This window comes from Mustela nivalis (genome assembly GCF_964662115.1).
Source record: "Mustela nivalis genome assembly, chromosome: 8".
Taxonomy (NCBI): domain Eukaryota; kingdom Metazoa; phylum Chordata; class Mammalia; order Carnivora; family Mustelidae; genus Mustela; species Mustela nivalis.
The window spans coordinates 62,537,037-62,561,534 of record NC_139027.1 but is presented as its reverse complement, the minus strand read 5'-3'; the positions used below and the strand labels follow the sequence as shown (position 1 = coordinate 62,561,534).

At 38.0% G+C, this 24,498-nt stretch overlaps 1 protein-coding gene across 1 annotated transcript in view; it reads left to right on the top strand.

Annotated features, from left to right (window-relative positions):
* Nucleotides 1-24,498, top strand: part of LOC309871387 (uncharacterized protein) — a 574,873-nt gene that overhangs the window by 446,818 nt on the left and 103,557 nt on the right. Inside the window, exons 7-8 of the mRNA XM_082744364.1 lie at nt 832-1,006; nt 1,917-2,025. Of these exons, the coding sequence (XP_082600490.1) occupies nt 832-1,006; nt 1,917-2,025 (284 nt within the window). The remainder of the gene's footprint in view (nt 1-831; nt 1,007-1,916; nt 2,026-24,498) is intronic.

The following is a 24,498-nucleotide window of genomic DNA, read 5'->3' as shown; positions in this document are numbered from 1 at the left end:
ATGGGGCGTGAATACGCTGTATGTGCAAGCGCCCTGACTAGGTGCAGGAGAAGATGTCAAGACTTTAAGATGCCAGCCCGTAGATTACTCTGTGGTCATGCCATGGAGAAGAATCATTATGCAAACCTCATATTTTAGAGAACATAACGCAGCCTAAAGAAAATCAGGCCTTGAGTCAAATAGATCTTGAATGCGTTCAGCCTTCCCTGAAAACCAACTTTTTCATGAGAAGGTGTGTATAAAGGAATTCTGAAAATACTTGAGAAATGCAAATAAATCTGTTTTCTTAGCATAGCTAAGAGAAGTAAGCACGTGTGAATGGGAGGGAGAGGCGGACATACAGTCTAAAGTACGGGTCACACCAGTTGTAACTTTAATAGGGAAAGACGGATGTTTGAAGCTCTTGGCATACAGTTGTGATGAAAGGATATGTGGGAGGAGGGATATAGGAAAGGTCAGTAAATAAGAGGATATGAAGAAACTCATTAAAGGAAGACAAGGCTAATTTTATTAATGTGGTCATTTGTTAAAGAAAACCCTCAAGATTTCATATTTTAGAAACGTCACTCCCAACGATGTCCTCGTACTATAAAGACAGACATGAATTTTCTTCTCTAATGAAAAAACATAATCAGGTATTTGTTACTATTTTAAAGTCCCAGCTTTTTATTACATGCCATCCATTTTGCAAAATGTACTTCAAAAAAAAGTGAAAGCATTCAGGACCCTGCCCCTGTCACATGCCCTTGCCATGCCAGGAAGAGTGAGAGTTCTTGGGGCCTCCGTGAGTCCCCAAGACCACTGCTCTTGTGATTTTTCTTCCTTGAGAAGAACGCCTCCACCCGCTGGCTCTCCCACCAGCAGCACTGCCGCCACCACGCACCAGCATAAAGCACAGATTGCTGCCCAGCTCCTTGGAGAGGGGCCAGTGCATTTGTCAGGAATTGAAAAGTTTTGGAGCCAGTTCGAGGACTTTCTGGTACACAAAGCGTTGGCTGGAAATGTGGTAAGTATTAAATGGGATGTTAATTTTCATGAATATTTTCCCCATGGTTGTAGCTTGTGGTCATTGAGCAATTTAGCAATCACCATGTGGTCTGTTGGACACACAGCCTGGGTGAAGTTCAAGAAATTAGCAGCCAGTCAGTGGGGAGAAGGCCAGAGCTCAGATTCATTCAAATTCATGTGTGTTCTTTCTCTCTCCCTTTCTTTCTTTCTCTCTCTTTCTTTCTCTCTCCCTCCCTTTCTCTCCTTTCTTTCTTTCTTTCTTTCTTTCTTTCTTTCTTTCTTTCTTTCTTTTCTTTCTTTCTTTCTGTCTGTCTGTCTGTCTGTCTTTCTTTCTGTCTGTCTTTCTTTCTTTCTTTTCCTCCTCCCTCCCTTCCATCCATCCTTCCATCCATCCTTCTTTCCTTCCCTTCCTTTTCTCCCACCCAGCTCAGGGGATGGCTGCTTCTTTTTTAAATCCTTATGTGCAACCATGAGTCTGAGATCTCTTTGTACGTTCCATGTTGATGTTCCTTCACATTTCCAGCCTTTTTATTCAGCCCATGTTTGTCAGATGTGTATTTAGGTTCTAAAATCAATGATTTAATGATTCTTGGCCAGTTCATTCTTTGCCTTATCAGGCAGGGTATATTGCATCATTACTTCCAAGGATGCCTATGCACAAGTGCAAAGCATTCTCTATTTTATTCTTTTCTTCAAAGTGAGGGCAGGTTGTTGGAGTTCTGGGAATCATAGACGATAAGGGAAGAAATTTGATTTGAGGACTATGGGAAACCATGGTTCATTATTTGACATTAATACTGCTTTACTTTTATATGAAACCCTTCTTATATCCCATGATCCTGATTAGCTCTCACAATACCTTGTGAGGTGTCTAAGCCTAGAACTCTCTCACAGTCCCTCCTTTGCAGGATCCTACGGTCCCCAGAGATGAAAGATCAGACAGCTAGGACCGAAAGAGTCTCCTGCCACCAGCCACATTCTCCTTCCAGTCAGCTGTTCTTCACCTTGATGCCCAAGGTGTGTCATGAGGAATTTGTTATTAATAACAAAAGTAATAAAGTCTGTCCATGACTTACCTTTCTACGTTTTTATAAATTATTGCAGGTCAGATTTCCATTCTCTTGAATTTATCATCGAGTATGCTTTTGTGAACAGAGGAGAAGGGGTAGAAATATCACGTGGGCACTGGGAGTTGTGTGTGACACATGAGCCTCAGAGTATCTCATGGGTGCAACCAGGGGAAAGGGTGTAGCATGCAAACAGTGTTTGAGATTTTGTGAATAAGAGTTTGAGAGACCTCTGTTGTGTTAGTTAGTGCTGCCCACTGTATTAAGAGGAGATATTTCAACAGGGTCAACTTAGTGATTCTCATCCTTTAAATGTCACCCATGACAGAACCCAAGAAATCAGACTTTTCAATATTTTTCATCTGTGGTTTAAGGAAAGGAAGCTCTGATATAGATGTTACCTTCTTAGAATTAACTACTAAATCAATCTGAAATAAATCTCTAAAGAGTTCATTTATGAAAACTGTGTTATTTGTTTATCTGGCATAGCTATGTTTACATATATAATTAACTATATATAATATCGTATGTTATCTGTCATATTTTAATAAGTGCATTGCATATTATGCATTCATTCTCAAATATACACATTCATGTGTGTAATATAGATGTGCCACATGTTTTTTATTCAATATTGTTATAAAATAAATTCTACATCTGTGAAATTTCAGCTTCCTTAAACACTTACCTTTTTAGAATTTAAATATTTTGATGGAATTTACTATGAGATGTTTTAGATCCTTCCCTTTCAGGAAGTATAAGGAGTGAAACTCATTTTAGTTGCCTTTGGATGATTTGTGTCAATATTATCAACAGAATTTATTTGTTTTGTACTCTTGTAAAGATCCCCTCAGGTATGGTGGCCTTGGAGATTATTTGAGACATTCTGTTATCTTTCTGAGTCTCTTCTGTTATCAGGAGAACTACTCTAGTTTTTAGAAATTTCAGCCTAATATTCTCTAGCATCCTTGTAATTTGCTTCTTATCCGTCTTGAGCTACAACCTGTGATATAAAACATAAATATTATGTCTAAAATAAGAGTTAGTAGGCTCTGAGTGATTAGAGAATATATGAATCATCAGAGCTTTTTTGTGTAGAGTAATAACCTTCAATTGCTGATTCCAGGAGCCACTTTTTTCTGCTGTCTCTTTGGTTTCCAGGTGGGCTATAAAAAATGGAGGTTGCCTAATAAGTGAAGTGTTACTCTCCATTAAAAAACAATGAGGTGCATATGAATGCTTTAAATCTTACCAGGATTAGCAGTGTTTAGTTTGGGATGACCACAGGCTAACCATGGAGTGCTTCTGGCTGTGCATATGAGAGGAGTGTTTTTATTTGTGTTTTGTCAAGGATGAACCTTTGAGCACACTACAAAAGGACAGTGCCTCTTTAACAGAGACTCTGGCTTCTGTTCCTAGGCGCTTCGCAGTGTTGTTCGTAAAGCAGCATGAAAGAGTTGATTTTCATTTTATGTTGTGCTTGTGAGGCATTAGCATGATGTTCTAACACTTGTAAATGAATACAGCTCTTGCCTAATCTGTCATTTTAATGCCTTATAGATTTTATTTCACTCGATGTTGTACCAGATTCTCAATAATAATAATCAACTGCTTTGTTGTTCTCTTGCAGAAATTAAATTTCTGCAGTGGGTGTGCAACTAATAAAAGATGTTGCTTGAGGAAACAAAAAATAAATATGATGAATCATAAAAAGTTGGGTCGGGGGGGGGGGAGGGGAAGTTGCTCCTAGATAAAAGACAATTACGGAACCAGTGGCGAATATGTCGGATTCTCATATTGTCAACAGCTTAATAACCCTAGAAAGTCTTTAGCCACATTCCTTATGTCTTTGAGCTTTAACCTCGTGGACTTGGTGTTTTCCACGATTTCATTTAGAAGCATTAAAATAAAAGGTGAGGTAGTAAAATAACTATTCTCTTTACTTTACACCCTAGATAAGTTTGCTCAGAGTTGCCATTTTGCCACTCACACATACCTTTTATCTTTTCCCCTGTCACAAGCTATCTAGAAGAGCAGCATTAAAGGCAGCTGTGTGGGACTCGGAGTATTGGCAAAGACTGTAAAGTGGAAAATAAACAGTGTGTCTATCACCAAGCTACAAGAACACAGCACTCATAGCAGTGAAATGACAGTCAGTGGCAAGCAACTAATTGGTCACCAGCTTTGGAGGAAATATATTCTTCCAGACCTCTGTCATTTACTGTGTTCTTTAGCTGAAAAAAAAAAAAAAAAAAAAAAAAAAAGCCAGGTTGAAGTGTTGGCTCTAACCCCCAAAAAGAAAGAAAATGAAGAGTTAAGGTGGCAAGGCTGGGCAGGCCCTTTGGAGGCTGAATAATTGGAGGCATCCACTGTTAGAAAAATAGTTGGTTTCTCACGAAATAATTAATTCACCCCCTCACACACAGGTATTGTGTGGGTCCAACACCAGTTATGTGACGAGTATTATATTTCACACAGCGTCTGTCTGAGAATCTAGGCTCTCATATATTCAGAGTGGTGACTGAATTTTCATTAGTCTTCCCCCACTTTTCCCCCATTTTGTCCATCTAATTTATAATTACTTCTGGAAAGGCTGATGCACTGATGAGCCACAGGAAAGCGAGAGGGAACAAGTTCACCTATAAAGACGAGGAGGAAGGCCTATACCATAAACATTTAGCGAAGGATAAGAAAGCCAAATATGTGGTAACAGACACTTACAATGCCAAACCTAGAATTGTAGTGTAATACTAAATTAAAATATATGAAATGAACAAACTTAAATCATGGTTGAATTTACCTAGCACGTGGACCGACCCAGTTTGGACACATTGTGTGGAGAAACAAAGGAGTAAGAAAAAACTCCTCACCCAGTCAAGCACTTTGTTTATCTATTTAAACGTATATCCACACAGGGTGTGCCCACTCAGTCTAGCTTGGTTGAAAAATGCCTTCATGTGCATTGAGATTTTGAACTCAGAAAATAATGTATCATCAAAAAAACAAAACAACAAAAATAAAAACTGGTTGGATTATCTTAACCCAAAGAACTAGGTAGTCCTAGAATTATAAGGTAGTTGAAAATCATGTAGGTTAACAGCTTTATACATTTAAGCACTGTTTAAGTGCAGTTAAGTCTTGCGTCTGCCAGTCATTGATAGGTGTTACAGGACCCACAAACCCTTTGGAATTGTACCCTTGTTTTACACAGATGTGTGTGCATTTTGGGGGTGCTAAAGAAGATTACTGGCTTTCTTCAGATTCTCAAAAGGGTGCAAGACCAGGAAGAAGCTAAAAAACCACTTACCAATGTCCTCTGAAGGGAAAAAAAGGAAGACAGGAAAAGGAAAGAATGAAAATAATACATTTAAGGAAATCTAGACTCTCGTTCATGAAAGTCAGCTCTAAGTAGAAAAGGATTGATTGAAAGCAGTTTTTAAATGTTGTTTGTTTTCATAACTTGCTTGGAATCCCAATAAGAATCATTTTAGAATTTGACACGGCACCCTTTTGCATACCTGCGACTTCAGTCCCATTTTTAAAACTTTAAAGATGTGCTGAGGTATAACTACTCTGTGTAATATTGTTCTACTTTTTTTCCCCCCTTTTGCCTTTTCTGAATAACATGGTTTGCCCAAGGATCTGCATTGAATAATACTTGTGGTGACCATGAGAACATGTCTGTGTGACTACAAGGAACGTAACTGACCCAGGGCCCAGACAGCTGTGTTGGTGATCCATCACCCTTGGAGTCTGTGCCTCCCCTGGGGGGTGTGTAGCCTATGAGCAAGCCCAGCATTGTTATGGAGGCAGGTTCATTCTTAGGAGATTCAGGATCCTCCCATGGGCAAATCTGGCTCAAGGACTGCATGATGACTTTGCCAGACTTTCCATAGAAATAAATGCAGGACACTTGAAGATTCTTCCACTCAATCTTCCTTCTCTCCTTCACCTGGGGTCACTCACACATGGCCTAAAAGCTCTCCCAGACTCTCCTGCCTCCCTCCCCATTTTCCTCCACAGGCATTTCCTCTAATAAATTTCTTATATGTTGAATCCCATCTTGGCATCTGTTTCTTGGAGGATCTGGACTAAGGCAATAATAAAATTCACATTTTTTAAAAAAATCATTCTCTGTATGCAAATTAATGTGCTACCTTGTTGTCTCATTTAATCTTCTCAAATCCCAAGAGGTAAGAATTACATTTATTTTAGGAGAGGAAAAATAGTTGCTCTGCGAGGGAAAATTACCCAGTCTTACACAGCTAGTAGATCGCAGCTACCATTTGAAGAAGGTTCCGTAGTACTCCAGAGCCCATGGTGTTTCGGTCACTATGCTATAGCCCCTTTGAAACAACTGCAACTCCCTCCAAATCATCTTAGTACTGGTCATTGTGTTTGATTTTTTTTTCTTGAATGTGACTGTGATTGGAAGATGATGGAATTGGTATACAGTCATGTATTCTCTCCGGCTTGGTGTCAAGAGATTGACATGAAATTCCTGTCTTCACCATAGGTGGAGTTTGGAATTGATTAATGTGCGAGGATTTGGGTCACTCATTTGAACCGACCGCCCAAAGGTGCCTTAGTAAGTGATGTTCCGTGCATCCCTTCAGCTTTCATAGTCAGGCTCTGCCACTGGGAGTGAGAAGGAGCCCATTCAAGGAGGAGAAGCCCTGCTTTTGTATTCCTCCCCACCCTATGCGGCTTTCACCATGGTCAGAGAGGTCGCAGGGTCAGAGCTGGGGTCGATGTTGTTGTTGTTGTTGTTTAGAGAATGAGAAAAATGAAGGTTTCTCTTTCAAGGTTCCCGTCTGATGGTGTTTGCTAGACAAAGTAGGATTTTCACAGCACAAGTCCTTAGCTCAAGAGCTCCACTCAGTCAGCAGTTATTTCATGTGCCTTTTATCCAGGCTTTCTCATTTAAAAAAAGGGAAAAGAGAAATTTATCCACTCAAAGTGAGCTTTTTGCTAAACTTGTGTCTTTCCCTTGTTTGTCATGTTAATTACATCTCAAACAACCCCCTTGCAGAAAATTCTGCAATCAAACTCTAAAGGCCCATCAGACACACAGTGGCTTCTAAGTGGACCTGTTTTTCATGTAATAATGAATATAGCATTATATTTACCTCTAAATAAATGTAGATTCTGCCTCTTGGCAAGAAAATTAATCTCTCCTTCCTCAGTTTTCTTGCCTTTAAGATGGAGATACTAATAGTATCTCTCACGGAGGGTTTCTATATAGAGTGTGCTGTGTGCCAGACATTCAACCCACATTAACGTTGATAAGTAAATAAGCAGATCTTGCTCAACTAATTTTTGTCCTGCAATTTCAGAATTCTGTCATCGATAGTCATAGCCAGCAAATTATACAAAGGGAGAGACCTTCCCTGAAGGCCGTTGGCTGGATAATACTTGTGGGTTCAGACAACTTTAGAAAGCAGTGTTTTTCTTCAGGGTTGGCAGAATCTATCTATGGAATCTCAACTTAAAGAACATAGTGATTGCTCAGTGAATGTCACAAAAGTGTAAAGGAAATATGGGAAAAGGAATGTGGCATATAATAGATTTGGTCCTCTAAGGTAAGAGAAAGCTAAAGCCTCTATTAGTAAAAGATTATTTCTCCAACTGATTTCCAGTGAATAGAGAACTAATTATTCAAGAATTACTCAGGTTCCCTTGAGTATTGATATTAAATATGGAGGTTCCATATTACAAACGTACTTGAAAACTAAATCAAAGAATAAGTCAGTAGAATTATTTTGTTGCAGAAGTTGAATGGTAATGACTGTTTGATCACTGTGCAGAAAACCCCCCCGGCTCATGCACAGTGGGATCATGCTCACCTTCCAGCCTGGTCTACTTGTTTATGAACTCCAACAAGCAAAACAGTGCCAAAGGACACACACAATTTTTCCAGAGAGCTTCAAATGATACCCAAAATTTTGGCATAATAAATGTACCCTGTGATGGGGTGCCTGCGTTGCTCAGTGGGGTAAAATCTCTGCCTTCAGCTCAGTTCATGATCTCCGGGTCCTGGGATGGAGCTCCACACGGGGCTCTCTGCTCTCTCCTCTTTCTGTCTGCCTCTCTGCCCACTTGTGATCGCTCTCTCTGTCAAATAAATAAATAAAATCTTTAATAAATAAATAAATAAATAAATGTGCCCTGTGATACTTCAAGCATGGTTACTGATTGACTAGAATAGTTACTAGTTTAAAAAGTAAGAAGACAAGGAATCCTGCATGACTTGAATAATTAAGCTCATTTTGGAAAGAGGCAGGTTTTTACGGTTCCTAACTGGATGGTTACTTTTTAACACGGGGGAATCTAAAAATTCAGGGGTCCCACACTAAATATACATGTAATAGGGAATTTGCTTAACTGGACTTTACAAAGCTTTCTCGAGCTTTCTTATCTAAGAGAAAATGTGGTCATAACCCAAGGACCGCCTAAGAAAGAGAAATAATAGTCGAAGGAAAATTTGTGGGGGTTCCTTGCCCAACCTTCAAAGTATATCTTGGAAAAATCTACAACAGAGGCAAATCTGCTTTTATCCTAGTCACTACTACATTACAATTCTGCCTTATTGTATAATTATGTGTGTACCCAACATATTGCATCCTGCTGGATCAGTTCTTTATAGGCCAACTGCATTTAGTCTTTAAATAAAACAGGGACTGAGTCTTTGTTTTGTTGTGAGCACTCGTAGCACAACGGAAAAAAGAGATACAAGCACCAACCTCAAGAAGATCGTCATCTAGTGGGGCACTAGAGTTCTTTACACTAGAATACAAAGAATTCAAGTTGTATCTCCTAGTGTGGCAATCTTCAAAATGAGGTGTGCATGTTGAGGCTGTGTAAAGATCATATTTGATATTAGAACATTAGATAATACAGCATCTATTTATAGTTTTAAGTGAGAAATTAGTTTTTACTAATATTGAACATTTGAATTTGCCTATTTTGTGCATATATATCATTTTACTTATTTAGATGCTAAAAATAATTCTGGGGTCGAGAAATCAATGTTTGAAGACCACTCTTTATAGTAAATGGTAGTTTATTCCCACTGGATGTCAGTAAATAATTTTTGAATGAAAACATTCACATCTCAGGTTAGTCAATCTTCCTGTTTTCCCAAGTGCACTAAAGCCATTTCATGTCCTTTTATCCATGTGCTTCCTCTTCTGCGTGTTGCCCCAATGATTGCGTCAGTGATCTATATAAGAGGATGTCCTTCCTCTCTTCCCACTGACCAATTCAAAGCTCCTAATTCAACTACTTGAGTTGAGTAGATATGAATATTTCCCTCAAATGCATTTCTGATAATATTTTCATGAGGTAGCACACAGCCAGCTTCACAGAAGATTCATTTCCATTCCCAAGTGTGCACATTTTTTTTCATTAATTTTTTATTTTTTATAAACATATATTTTTATCCCCAGGGGTACAGGTCTGTGAATCACCAGATTTACACACTTCACAGCACTCCCAAGTGTGTACATTTTAAACCCGAGTCATCTGAGCACCTCAGGCCTGCCTCCCTATCCATGACCAAATTAGACAACCTTTATGAGTCACCTAAAATAAGAAAATGTAGTTCATATTGGGTTTTTAAACTTTCTCCTCCAAAACCCTTGCTCTACTTGTTCATAATGCTCCATCAAGAGAGACAGTTAGGGTTTATCTTAAAGGGTTAGGGTAGGTTTTCTTAGCTTCATGACTGTGGGCATTTGGGACCAGTAATGCTTTGTTTTGGAGGCTTTTCTTGCATTAGAGGATGTTTGGCATTATCTCTGTCCTCTACCCACTAGAGGCCAGTAGCAGTCCCTTTCCTTCCTCCGTATGTGACACCCATAGGTGTCTCCAGACATTGCAAATGTTCATGAGGGAATACATTTGCTCCAGTTGAGAGCCACTAGGTTAGGGTCTATAGTATAAAGCATTAAAAAAGAAAAAAAAGTGCAGTGTAGTTCGGCAAACAATGGATTAACCATGTAATTGGGTTCAAAAGTGATGTGAATATGTGAAATGTGAATAATCAAAAATGATTTATTTGAGAGGTTAGTGTCAACCCCAATCCGCTGCTAATCAAAGTAATTTCAAGTTGTAACTAATAACTTAGATCTAATTCTCTCAGATCTTGTTTGACTGTGGGGGACAGAGATTTTGAGCAGTGAGATGGTAAATGCTAGGAAGGGTAACATGGAGGATATACAGACAAAATAATAAATTGTTGAGGGATGATTAATAGCATATTTTCTGCATAATCAAATGAATCAAGGCTATCAGGAAATTCTATCACTCATAACATCCATTGGGAGGTGTGCCCAGAAACAGCTAACAAAAGGTAGCATGGTATATAGGAGAAGATGATTCTTGAAATCTCATTATTAAAAAGTGGCTCAAGGTCAGTTTCACAGCACATTAGCAGAGTGCATGTTTTCTGAATGAGCTAGCTAATTTTACTCTAAAGGCTTCCTCTAAATTCTAATTGGGGAGTCTTTAAATCTTCAAACATGAATATGATGGAGAAGGGATTCAATTATGTGTGAGTTGAAAATAGGAACAGATCTGCTTGACCAATATATCTCTCCTTTCCCATGAGAACTAATGGAAAAAACAACCCACCTACCCAGTGGGCTAACTGTCCATTTGCCAGATTTATATCAGATGGGGAATTATTAGGAATTCAAGGTATTGCAAATGTAACTTGGGTCAAAATTGTCAATTAAGTGGAAAATTTATATATAAAATTAGGATTTCAGAGACCCAAATCTTTTGGCAGATAGCTAGGTTCTGAAGCCCTTTGAAATCAGAATATAGTCCAATGACCCTCTGGGGTAATCCTTCCCATTAAATTTGCAGTTCTTCAATGTTTGATACTGTCCAGGGAGCAAACGAATTAAGAGTTTCTTTTGTATAATGTTTTTTTTTTTTTTTTTCCTTCCTACCTGGCCTAAATTCTGACTCCAGCTCCTCGGTGAGCTGCAAATGGGAAGGTGCATGTCCTATGGCAAGTGCCATCCATAATTCATGCTTCGGAAAATTAAAAATGGCTATAGTTTATTGTCTTGTCACTATGTATTACACCTACAGATTGTTTAAATGAGAAAAATTTAAAAGGGTTCCACATGTATGCAAAAGCATATGTATTAGAATGCACATATGCAATAAAGCGAAGGAAAGAGACATTGCATATTGAATGTGTAAAGTGATACCGATTTTAAGTTATATACACTTCCTATTGTTTACCTTATAGCAAATAGATGCGTAGGCTTAAAACTATTTGGATATTAGCTTTTGCATAATTGGGAAGCTGCTATCACTAGTCTATAGCACGAAGTCAAAAGGCATTTTAGGAATTGCATACAATGAATGGTGGGTCATTTGAAATAAATTTATAGGAAGCCCATTAAATCTTTTTTCTTTCTTTACTTCAAAACACCTCAAAGATCATTTCTCTAATGCATTGGTCTGTCAAATCTGTATAAACAAGTATAAATGTTAAAAAAGTAAAGAATACTAATCAAGAGACACAAGACATACACTGCTTAATAAATCTTGCCTTCAATTTATTTGTCTAGTATTACAAAGGCAGAGGAGATATCAATTAATATAGGCAAAGAGGACCCATAATTTATAATTAACTGGCAAGTGGTTTGTAACAAACAGCAGCACCGAGTCTAATAGCCGGTAGAAAAATAACTAGTGTTGATTTGTCCCTCGGCAAATTAATAGAGTGCTTATCAATGACAGGGTTACATAAAACTGCTAAATAAATAATCATCAGTGAGTTCGAGTGAAGCAGATCTTTAACAAGCTTAATCTGAACCTCTTGACATCTGTAGACTATGAAGAGATTAAATGGTAAGAAAGGGAAGATACAGTGTGCATATTGTAAGCCTGCTCAGTAACTGTACGAGATCATGTTCTTATGTAATGAGAAATAAAGAAACATTTTTATTACAAAATTACATTGAAAAATGATTTTCATTATAATTAGAGTGAAAATTATAAAAGATATATCAAGGAAATGCTGAATTGGAATTCACCAGATGAGAATTTCACTACATTTCTTAACAATGAAAACACATAATTTTAGTCATTTTTGATATATTTTTGCTCGTTTGCTTCACTTTTATTACTCACCTTTGTACATGCCATGCGTTCCAACTCATATGTCACTACAGCTACATCAGTGAGCTTATTTTTGGTTATTATGATTCCACTATAGAAGAAAATTAATCAAGGTCCTGTGTTTAAATGGACATTTCCACTTTGCCTTCCCAGCCACCCCCCAGCCATTTATATGGAACTCTTAAGTTTTTGTTTTATTACTCGTGGTTGGTACTGTGCACTGTTTGCATTGCAATGAATTAACAGATCTGTATAATAGTTCAGGTCTCTTCTATAAGAGAGGATTCTAAAAGATCACCCTTACTTGTTGATATATTAATATTATCATACCACTTGTATTTTCTTAATGAATAAAAGAAATTGGTTATGTTAAAAATCACAAGGCATTGGGAGCAATATCCTGAAGTGGGATATAATCATGCTTCAGATACTAACTTTTTTAAGACTTTATTTTTTTAAGATTTCATTTATTTATTTGACAGAGAGAGATAGAGATAGTAAAAGCAGGGGGAGCAGCAGGGAGAGGGAGAGCAGAGAACCTGTGTGGGGCTCCATCCCAGGGCTCTGGAATCATGACCTGAGCTAAAGGCAGACACTTAACTGACTAAGCCACCCAGGTGCCCCAAGACTTTTTTTTAAAAAGCAGTTTTATTTATTTATTTATTTATTTAAAATGTGTTTTTTAATTTATTAAAATTAATAAATTAATAGCATTAATTTATTAATTAGCAGGGGGAGTGGGAGAAGGAGAAGCAGGCCCCCACCAAGCAAGGAGCCCAATGTGGGGCTCCATCCCAAGACCCCAGGAACATGACCTTCACCGAAGGCAGACACCTAATGACTGAGCCACCCAGGAGCCCCATAGAGCAGCTTTAGGTACACAGCAAAATTGAAGGGAAGGTGCATAAATTTCCTGTATACAACACTTTAAAGATATATATAGCTGAGGCCTCTCACAAAATGGGGAAATGCTGAAATCTCAAGTAGGAACATGGTTTGCAGTGGGAGAAATACCTCCTAGGTATTCCTCCGAGAGATGAAACAAGAGAACATTCTGGACAGTCACTAGCTGCAGCCAGTGTCACAATTCTTTGCTTCTTTGAGTAGAACATATCCTTACTAGCATTTCCACATTTGGGAGGCTTGGGAATGCCACTTCTGTAAGGGTTCACCATTATGTTAATAAGCCGTAGACTCAGTTGCACATATAGTAGATCATTTACTTTTTGTTCTTTAGATCTTAACTGTGTCATGTTAAATAATAGCTAGTATGAATGAAAGCTGCTAAATATTGAGTGTGAGTGCGTGTGTGTGTGTGTGTGTGTGTGTGTGTGTTTGTCTTTAGGATGCTTAGTAATTTACAGCACCTACTCTAAAACTTTAAATATTGTATGCCAATGCTCAGATCTTGGTCATCTCTATTACTGTTTTCCTGAATTACAGACCCAGTTCCCAGCAAACTTGTGGCATCTCACTCTTAATATTCTGTGAGAACTTTATAATCACATATTAGAAACCAAATTTGCAATAATTAATGACATCATCTTTCACCAGAATTTTTAAACTTAATAAACTAGGAGATAGCCTTAATTTCCCCTTCTCCCTCATGTCTTCTGTATACTCCAGATTCTTTTAATTATGCATCTAAAGGTACTCTTTAATATATTCCCTCCTGTCTATTTCTATTACCACCACCTAAGTTCAGGACCTTATCATGTCTTACCTGAGATTTTGTAATAGCTTCTGAACTTCTGTAGGAGGAAAAACAATGTTCCCGCCACCCACCAAAGGTGTCCATACCCCAGCCCCCAGACCCTGTGATTATGCTACATTACATGGCAAGCAAGAATTAAGGTTGCTAATCAGGTAGGCTTAAAATAGGCAGATCATCTTATATTAAAGGAGTGAGTCCATTTTAACCTCTGGGATCTTTAAAAGTGGAAGAAAGAGCATAAAAGGCCAGAGTGATTTGTGATGAGAGGGACTCTGCTCACCACTGTTGGCTTTGAAGACAGAGGAAGGGGCCACAAACTAAGGAAAGCAGGTGACCTTTGGGAGCTAGAAGAGACAAGGAAGTAAATTGACTCCAGAGCCTCCAGAAGGAAGGAAATCCTGCCAACCCCTTGATTTCAGCCAGTGAGACCAGTGCTAGACTTCTAACAGAAGAACTGAAAGATAAAAATTTATGTTCTTAACTCACTAAACTTGTGGTGATTTGTTACAAACAGCAAAAGGAAACTAATCCAGCTTCTTAGCAAATTTTCCCAACGTCTATTTCCTTCTCTTGACCCTATTTCATCTGGCTATGACACTCCTGTATTCAGTTCTTTGATGGTTTTCTATCTTCACCAGAATCACATTGTACTGCTTTCTCATGGCACACAAGTCTCCTCATTATCTGATCTCAATGTCCAGCTCTTACTCTTATATTGCTTACCATTTCCTCTTTTTCCCCATCCCTACACGTCCCCAGGATATATGCTACACTCAACCGCATTATCTTAATCACAGATTCTAGAAAATACTGATAACCTTTTGGGTACTAAATGCTTGTTTACATTGATGCCTGTTAGCGGTGTCTTTGTCCCTCACTTTCTTCCTGATGGTAACATCAAGCATAAAATTCTTCAGAACTCAGTTCAATGGGTGTCTTTCATGTCTATGCACATGACACAGTCACTCCTATCTTCTACCACTGCTCCTTGCTAGACTTTGTAAGCCTTACTGTGTTCCCCATGCCTCATTCCACTGTTCCCTACATTTTATAAGGATTAAGTCATTTCTTTCTCACAACATCCCTGTGAGAAAGAGATAGTGTCATCTCCATTTTAAGACCATTGAATTCGATGCACAGAGAAGTTAAGCAATGTTTGCCAAGTTATAAAGGTAGTAGGAGGTGGAGCTGAAATGTAATCCCAGGCAGTCTGACTTCAGAATCTATGCTCTGAACACCACTTCATACCTCCTCAATATCCAAACCATAGTCACTTTGGTGAATGAAGAGAATCACTGCTTTTTTGACTTGAGACTATGGAAATGAGAAACTTAGTTATATAAAATTTTATTTTGCTGGAGGAGTTAACAACATGATAGGATCAAAGACCTTATTCTGCGTGGTCTTACTAGCTTTGATGTATTTGGTTCCTCAAGCAAAATCTTTCCAGCAAATTCCATTTGCTAATTTAAAAAATTCCATCATGTTCATGAGGAATATAGGAATATAGGAATATAGTTTCCTTGTAATATCTATTTTTGGTTCTGTTATTGGGGTAATGGTGGCTTCATAAAATGAGATGGGAAGTGATTCCTCCTTTTCAATGTTGTGGATGAATTTGTGTGAAATTGATACTATATTCTTACATGTTTGGAAGTATTCAACAGTGAAGTCATCTTGTCTTGGAGTTTTCTTTGTAGGAAAAGTTTAAACCTAAAATTATTATCTTTAAAAAATGCATAGGTTATTCAGATTATCTTTTTCTTCTTGGATGAGTTCTGGTAATTTGTTTCTTTAAGGAAATTTCCCGTTTTATCTAAGTTTTTGAATTTATTAACATAAAATTGGTATGATATTCCTGTATCCTTTTAACATACAGAAATTTTAAACTTCTCCCTTTCCTAAAATTGGTATAATTGGTCTTCTATCCCTCTTTTTTAGTAATTAGTCTGGCTGGAAATTTACCAGTTTCACTTTTTTCTAAGGACCTGCTTTTGATTTTATTGATTTTTTCTCTCCTGTTTTTCTGCTTTCCATTTCATTGATATCTTCTCTAATATTTATTATTTCTTTTCTTTTGCTTATTTTGTTTAACTTATTCTATTTTTATGTGTGTGGGTGGTGTTTTTATTTCTCATAGTGGAAAGTGAGTTTATTAATTTAAGATTTTTCTTCTTTTCTAATACAGCTATTTCATGTTATTAATCCTTCTCAAGCCCCCAGTACTGCTTTACTGGACCCTACAAATTAATGATATGTTGTAGTTTCATTTTCAATATGTTCAGATTACTTTCTAGTTTTTCTTTTGATTTCCTCTTTGATCTTTGGTTTATTTGAAAGTGTGCTTAAATTTCCAAATGTAAGAAGTCTTTTTGTTTTGATTTCAGAAATCTTTTTGTTTTGATTTCCTGTTTAATTTTCTCATGGTTAGAAAACATATTTTGCAAGACTTGAATCCTTTTACATATATTGAGACATGTTTTATGGCCCAGAATATGGTTTATCTTGGTATGTATCTGAAGAATATGCATTCTGATGTTTATAGGGTGGAGTGTGTATGCATATATATCTCAATAAGGTCAATTTGGTTGATACTATTGTAAGGTCTCTATGTCCTTACTGATTTTCTGTCTGCTTGTTCTATCAATTATTGAGAGAGGGATATTGAAATCATAGATTATACTTATGTATTTGTTTCTCCGAGGAATCCTCAGGTTTTGCTTCATGTATTTTGAAGTTCTGTTACGGGTGCACGAACATTTAGGATTTTTATGTCCTCTTCATGAACTGAGTCTTTTATCATTATGATATGACATTCTTTACCCTTGCTAATATATTCCTTACCCTGGCATCTGCTTTGTTTGATATTAATATAGTCACTCCAGCTTTCTTTTAATTAGCATTAGAATAGGATATCTTTTTCCATCCTTTTACTTTTAAAGTATTTGTTTCTTTATATTTAAATTGTGTTTCTTGTAAATGACATATAGGCCATGCTTTTTTTTTTTAATTAAATTTGACAATCTGTGCCTTTTAATTGGAGTGTTCAAACCATTTTCAAGTCAATGTGATTGTTGATATAGTTAGAGTTAAGTCTGTCATCTTTCTGTTTGTTTTCTGTTCGCCTCATCTGTTCTTTGTTCACTTTTTCTCCCTCTTTTGCTTTCTTCTAGGTTAATTACTATTTATGGTTTCACTTCTATCTCTTTGGCTGACTTAATAGTGCTAACTCTTGTGTGTGTGTGCTTTCTTCAGAGTTTCTGGTACACATGCTTTAAGTGATCACATTCAACACAAAGTGCTACTACAGCACTTCCTGTAGGATATGCACATCTTCCAAGAGTAGACTTTCAGTTCTGGCTCAGTTTTTATGACACTGATATCATATTTACTTCCTGTACGTGTGTTATATGACCCACACTACATTGCTATTACTTTTCTTGAAGCAGTTATCTTTTAAAAAAGATTTAATTAATAAGAAAACTCTCTCAAGTATTTACTCATTTGTTGCCATTTCCAGTGCTTTCTGTTCCTTTGGTCGACAACTTTTTAATTTTTTTTAATCTGATATTATTTTCCTTTTTCCCAATGGGCTTTCCCTCAACATTTCTTATAATGTTGAACTGCAAGTCCTGAATTTTTCAGCATTTTTACATCTGAAAAAAATATTTATTTCACCTTCATTTTTGAGAAGTATTTTCCCTAGGTATAGAATTCTGGGCTTATGGGGCAATTTTCCTTTTAGTACTTTAAAGACTTTGCTCCACTGGTTTCTCCTTTGTTTCTGAAGAGAAATCTGATAGAGTTCTCATCTTTGTTCCCCTGTATGAAACGTGGCTTTCTCTTCTGACTGCTTTTAATATTGTCTTTTTATCATTGGTTTTGGTTGTGATGTGCTTTGGAGTAGTTTTCTTCATATTTCTTGTACTTAGGTTCATTGAAATTCTTGGATTTGTGTTCTGTAGTTTTTATTAAATTTAGAAAAAATTCATCCATTATTTCTTCCCTTTTTTGCCCCATCCCTCTTTATTCCTTATGGGATTCCAATTACATGTTTGCTAGGCAACTTGACTTCAAGTTGTCCCTCAGCTTACTGATTCTTCAAAATTTTATTTTTCTGTTTTTTTTTTTTTTTTAGTGGTTTCTATTGCCATGTCTTCAAATTCACTAATCTTTTCTTCTGCAATGACTCATATGCTATTAATCCCATCTAGATTTGTTTCATCTCTAGGAGTCTTTGGTCTTTTTACTTACTATGTCTCTTCTTTACTCTGTGAATGTATAGAATACAGTCATAATAATTGTTTGATATCCTTGTCTTCTGAAACTAACATCTGTGTCTATTTTTGGTTAGTTTTAATTTATTGATTTCATTGTGCATTAAGGTAACATTTTCCTGATTCTTTGCATATCTGGTAATCTTTCATCCTGTTAGGTGCTGGTTATTTTTGTGCTCCCATAAACATTTATATCTTTTGTTCTGGGACGCAGCTGAATTACCTGGAAATTGGAATTTTGGAAGGTCTTACTTCTACGATTTTTAAATGAGTCTAGAGCAGTGCTTCGACTAGAGCTGCTTATTTCTCACTAGTGAGGCAAGGAACTTCGGTGCACTCTTCACAAGGGTCTGTGAATTATGAGGTTTTTGGTATTGGTGGGAGCAGGCACTCTCTCAGCTCGGTGTGGGCACCAGACAGTGTTTTCTCTAATCCTTTTGGTTGCTTCTTCCCCTGGCCTCAGTTCAGGCCTATGCTGGTAAATACTCTGCTACATACTTAAGAGCCTCTCTGCAGATCTCCAAGTCTTCCTCTGGTAGCCCTCTCTTGTCTGGAGTGAACTCTCAGGAGCTCTTGCTGCCTGTGTCTCCCCATACCCAGCTCAGTCTCCTCAGCCTGGGATTTGGCAGGGCTCTGTCTAGGTGCCCCCTCCCTCTACCACAGCCTGGATACTCTGTCAAAGCCTATGTTGATGGCTATTGTGGGGCTTACCTCCTTTGTTCCTATTGCTTAGGGATTATTGCCCATTCCTTGATATCTACCATCTAGAAAACCATTATTATTATCTGGACTGTTTAGGCTTTCAGGCAGAGTTTAAATGTGGTCACTTTTACTTCATCTTGGTCAGAAGCAATGACAGGTTAACATTTCTTGTTGGGGACAAAGATCCAGGACCCAGAGTCTGAATTTTCTATTTTGAACTATGAACACTGATAGGCCAGAAGCTCTCTCAACCTCAGTGACCTATGTGTGTTTGCTAGGAATAAACAGTTGGTAGTCCTTGGCAGAAATGAGGTGTGCAAGAAAAGCTGCTGGAGAGTCTATCCTGATGGCACTAACCCCCAACAGATCCCAGCTATTTTCTATAGCATTTAGGACCAAAGCTGTATATAGACTATTTCTATACTCTGCTCCTGTAAACCAAAGTCAAGCCCTAAAAATAGACATGGGTTTTTCTTAACAGACCCATGGCTTTGATCTGGGGGACAAACAAATAAATCTGAGGCTCCAAAAATCATGTTTAAAGTTTTGAGGACTTGGTGGGAAGTCTTACTGCTTATATGCAGTACTTATTTTTGTCAGTTTTTACCAACTGTGGCTCCAAAATTGTTTGTGGGCCTGACATTTCACAGGATCATTTGCCTTTTAAATGTGTCGTTCACTTTTGTATGACTGATCTTCAGGGCTTAGGACCAAACGTTTTCAATAAAAGTTGCAGCAATTACAAAAGACAGCATTAAGTCCTCAGACCATGTTTTGAAAAGCTTTAGGTTGTTAACATTGAAATGGATGTCAGGTTTGAAAAAGGAAAAAAAAAAGAGAGAGAGAGAGAGAGCACTTCTTTTTTTATTCAAAATTAATGTTTTCACTTCCAGGCCAGCAGAGCCGTGTCTCCCCACATTACCCTACATGTTGCTCTTTTCAGACTTGTGTCACTCCAGGCTCATAGGCCTTGACTATCCAAGGGAAGATCAGAATCACAGCAACCATCACCAAAGACTGTTTTCTTGGATTCCTTCCCTATATGCTTTATGATCATTTCAGGCTTCCTCCCAAGTCTGGTGCCAGGAATTTCCAGGGAGCACCTTATTTTTTGTTTCTCGCTCTAGTTCTCTGAGGGTAAGATGTCTTCATTTTGCTCTCCTGCCACCACTGAAAGGATGACAGTTCACTGGCACCTGTAGAGATAACAGTTCTCATGACCACTGATGAAGGTATCCACCCTCCCCATGCCTGACGTGATGCAGGATGGCCTGACCTCTTGTAGCATTCCCTCCCACCATGAGACCTGATGTCAAACAATACCTGTGCCAGGATTCCCCATACCCTTTGCCCAGGCGAGTGTCGTTCAGGATAAGGACTGTTGTTATCACTGCTGCTGATTCTTGAACCTTCAGTAACTCGGTGAGGTTCTGTGTAGCATTCTTTGTTCTCATCTCCCCACCTGGTCCGGTTATCCCACCCCAGGATTCAAAGGAAGTGACATTGGAGCTAATCCATGGAGGACAAATAGAAGAAAGCAGGATAAATTCACAGAACTACAAAAATAAAAACCCATGGGACTGGAGCCCATGTAGGATACAGTAGCCACAAAGTACTGGGCTTCAGTCATTCGTTTCTGTGGAGGAGCCCCTCTTTTGATGGGGCTCTCTGCCCTAGCCACATCTGTGCTTTCCCAGGAGGACCTGATTCTTCAGGTAAATAAATATACTGGAAAGAAACTTGTACCACTATTTCTTAAACATACCTGCACATGCTAAATTCAAATGCAGCTCCTACTACACTTCACACAACATTTACTAGGCATCCTCTTGGAATGATTAACTGATGAGTTTCCGGTAATAGTGAAATGGTACAGACCACAATTAGGAGGGCTACTGGACAAGTTCTTAGGCTTTCTGAGCTTTCATAGAGATGAGGGCTTCTGGGATGGCAGTGGGGTATTCTCTTAGTACCTAGGGGTTTGCCAAGTCTAGAAAAGGCCTGTGATTGCTTTATATGCTTAAGTGGTTTCTCAGAATGACTCCTGGATGAGAACATTTGAAAGGAAGGTTGGTTGTTAGACAAACCCCTGGCGTCACATACTTTCCTCTGGCTGGTGGAATGATGGGCTTCCACTAGGCCACATGAAGTCTGCACGAGGTAAGGATGTATGGAGGAAGAGCTAGTGAGTGAGGAATGGCAGAGAGAAATTAGATATTGCATGGCCCAAACCATAGATACCTTCTCATCAGGCAATCAAAAATCTGAGCACTGAATGCATGTGGTGTGCAAAGTGCAGAGCATGGCACCTAGGAGCCAAGAGACAGAACTAACAACAACAATGATGACTGCTACCTCTTGTTGAACATCTTTGTATGTGCAAGGCATTGTGCCATATGAATTAGCTTATTTCTCAGAACAACTTGATGAGACAACTTTTATTATTCCCAGCCACAGAGAAGAAAACTGAGGTCACGGCATTTACTGAGGGCACATAATAATAGAGTCAGTGGGTTCCTTTCTCTTAAAAGCTGCAATATATGCCATAACTCTCACCTTCAGGAGTTTATAGTCTAGTTGTTTCTAACTTTATAAAATAATGATTGATGCAAGACAATAAATGATACATTGTGTGTGATATGTATGAACAATTCAGACAACATGTACTATGGTATTTCTAAAGAAGGGAGGTTCCTTTCCAGTTGTGGATGACCACAGTCCTTCATAGAGCCAGGGATCTGGGCTTGACTTGAAGGAAAAAAAAAAAAAAAAAAGCCATGGGAAGGCAGAGATGGAGTAGGGAGGAAATAATAATTCAGATAAAGAGGAAAAGAAAATTTAAGCTAAAACCGAGGAAAGTCTGAGTTGTGATTCTTCTTTCTTATAAATGGGCACAGGAGTTCACCCAAAAAAAGAATTGGTTATATGTATCTCAAGCAAATCAATAGGCGTCTAGGGTGTGAGAGAGAGAAAGAGAGAGAGAGAGAGTGTGTGTGTGTGTGTGTGTGTGTGTGTGACAGAAGTGTAGATGTATATGCATGCATTTCAAATATTTTATCAAAGCTGGGAACGATGTACCAATGAAGTAGATCCAGAGCCTGAACTGGACTCATGTTTACTTGGGATTACACAGAGGGTTTACATAATTTGAGGGGAAAAAAAAATCCTTAAATGATAGCAAAAAAAGGGGAAGCTCATTTGATTGAACATGCTTTCTGACCTCTTTGATAAGCATTTACATAATTGGTAGAATCTCCTGAATTGGGAGCAGGCCCTACCAGCTGTTGGGGGAACTGTCACTGACCACCTTGTAAGGCTGCTCTGAGAGGGCGTCATTAACCTTCTTTATGGCTTTCATCTCATGTTCCCCAATCTTTGGAGGAATCCTTTGGGAAATGCATCTTAGAAAGTAGCATTTGTTTGTATCTGGTTTGCTAACTGGATGGGTTAGAGTCTTTGGGGTTCCATTACAGTGATAACACTGAGGTGATTAGGGTAAAGAATCATGAAATACTTTTAAGAATACTGATGCTTTTGTTCAAAAAGTACTTTTCATTTGAATTAATTTTTGTTCTCACTTTCTCCCATTTACATCTATAGGTCCATTTTCATTAATGGCACTCTTCTGAGTGCCATTTCTTTCTCTTTCTCTCTCTCCCTTGCTCTTCTTTCCTTCCTTCTTTCCATTCTACATTCCTCCCTCTGCCCTCCCTCCTTTCTGTCTTACTACCTTGGAACAAGTTATACTTTTCTTTTCCCGAGACTAGCTGACTAAAATTGCTCCATTGGATAGACAACACTATAATTTGATTGTAAACAAAAAAAAAATTATATGTTAATAAAAATTTGGTAGCTCATATGGGAATGTTTCAGGCTGCCTCAGTATATGGTATCACAGCTAAATAATACCATCCTAATATTATTTTGGCAAAAATTTCTAATAACTAATCCTGACCCAGTTTCTCTGAAAATACCAGCCAGACATCCACTTATGTTTTCTTTGATGTTGTATTTTTATTTCCCTCTAATATAGGAGATCTGGAAAAAAATGCTTATAATTTAAATCTAAATTATAATGTGAAAGTTATCATTTATTTCTAAAAAACACAAATTCTAGTTATGAACAAATGATATCCAAATCTTAAAAAAATAAATGTAAAATATTTTTAATAAAAAATAAATGTCAGTGCTATCCTATATCCTTTCTAGACATAACACATGGACCACCTTTATAGGCAACTGTATTTAGGATTTATAATCATAAAGTAATTAGCAGAAGAGATCTGCTTTATTAGTAGTCCTTTGTAATTTTGTTTTCACTGTAGGATCAGAATTGATATGGGAATAAACTTCAAAATTATCATCCAATACAGTACGTCAGTCTTGTCTTTTGGAGTTTTCGCAATGACATCTCCCATAATAAATAATATTGACAATCACCTGCTGCATCATGATTACCCAAACAAAAAAATAAGCTGGGATATTGTTTCTCAGTTCTGCTCTTTACTTGAAAGATACTCTATACATAGTTTCTTGAGTGCTCTGATCCCTGTAGGCCATTTACTAACACTATTATTATCTGCTCATTTATAAGCAGCAGAGAGACCCAATGTTGGATGACCAGGTGTGGTGCCCAGCACAAACCATCAGGGCTGGAACTTTCACCAAGCCTTTGGCAGTAAGCACTAGAGAGTCAGCCATAGAATTTAGCTCCCTCAGTTATGAGGGAAATAAAAAACGATTTTTTAAAAATTCTAATGATTTCTTTTGAGAGCATGTGTGCTAGTCAGTTTGGGCTCCTATAACACATTACCATAGGTTTTGGAGCTTATAAACAAAAGAAATTTATTTCTCACAGTTCCAGAGGCTAGAAATCTCAGATCGGGGTGCCAGTCTGGTCAGGTTCTGGAAAGAGCTGTCTTCCAGGTTGCAGACTTCCTTTTTTGCGTTGTGTCCTCACAGGGCAGAAAGGGCTATGCTCTCTGGGGCCTTCTAGAGAAGGGGTATAAATTCCATTCTTAAGGACTCCATCCTCATGACCAAATGGGCTCCCCAAAGCCCCAGCTCCCTATTTCATCACATTTGGGGGTAGGTTTTCAACATATGAATTTAGGGAGGAGGGACACAAATATTCAGTCCATAACAGCATACGAAGTAGGGAAAAAAAAAAAAAAAAAAAAAGAACAAGTTCCTTAAGGAGACAGGGAAAAAAAAAATTGAATGCTATGGGAATTCCGAGTTAGGAGAAGTTAGTTGCTGGGTGAAACCTGGCATGCCTGGGCTGAAAGGGACTTCAGTGATCACCAGGACACTGGTGTGAGTCAAACGCTAGCATTTTCTCCTTCCTCCCTTTTCCACACTCATGGTCAGGATTCCGTATCAGAGCTCAAACTTGAAAAGAAAGAAACTTGGAAAGAAGAAAGAAAGAAAGAAAGAAAGAAAGAAAGAAAGAAAGAAAAAGAAATCTCAGTGGGCATTAGATACATAATAGTGTGTGTCTACCTCAACTCCTTTCTGTCCACTAGATTGACTGTTCACATCATACAAATCTCACAGTGAGAGAAGCAGCACTCCACTGAGGAGTCCT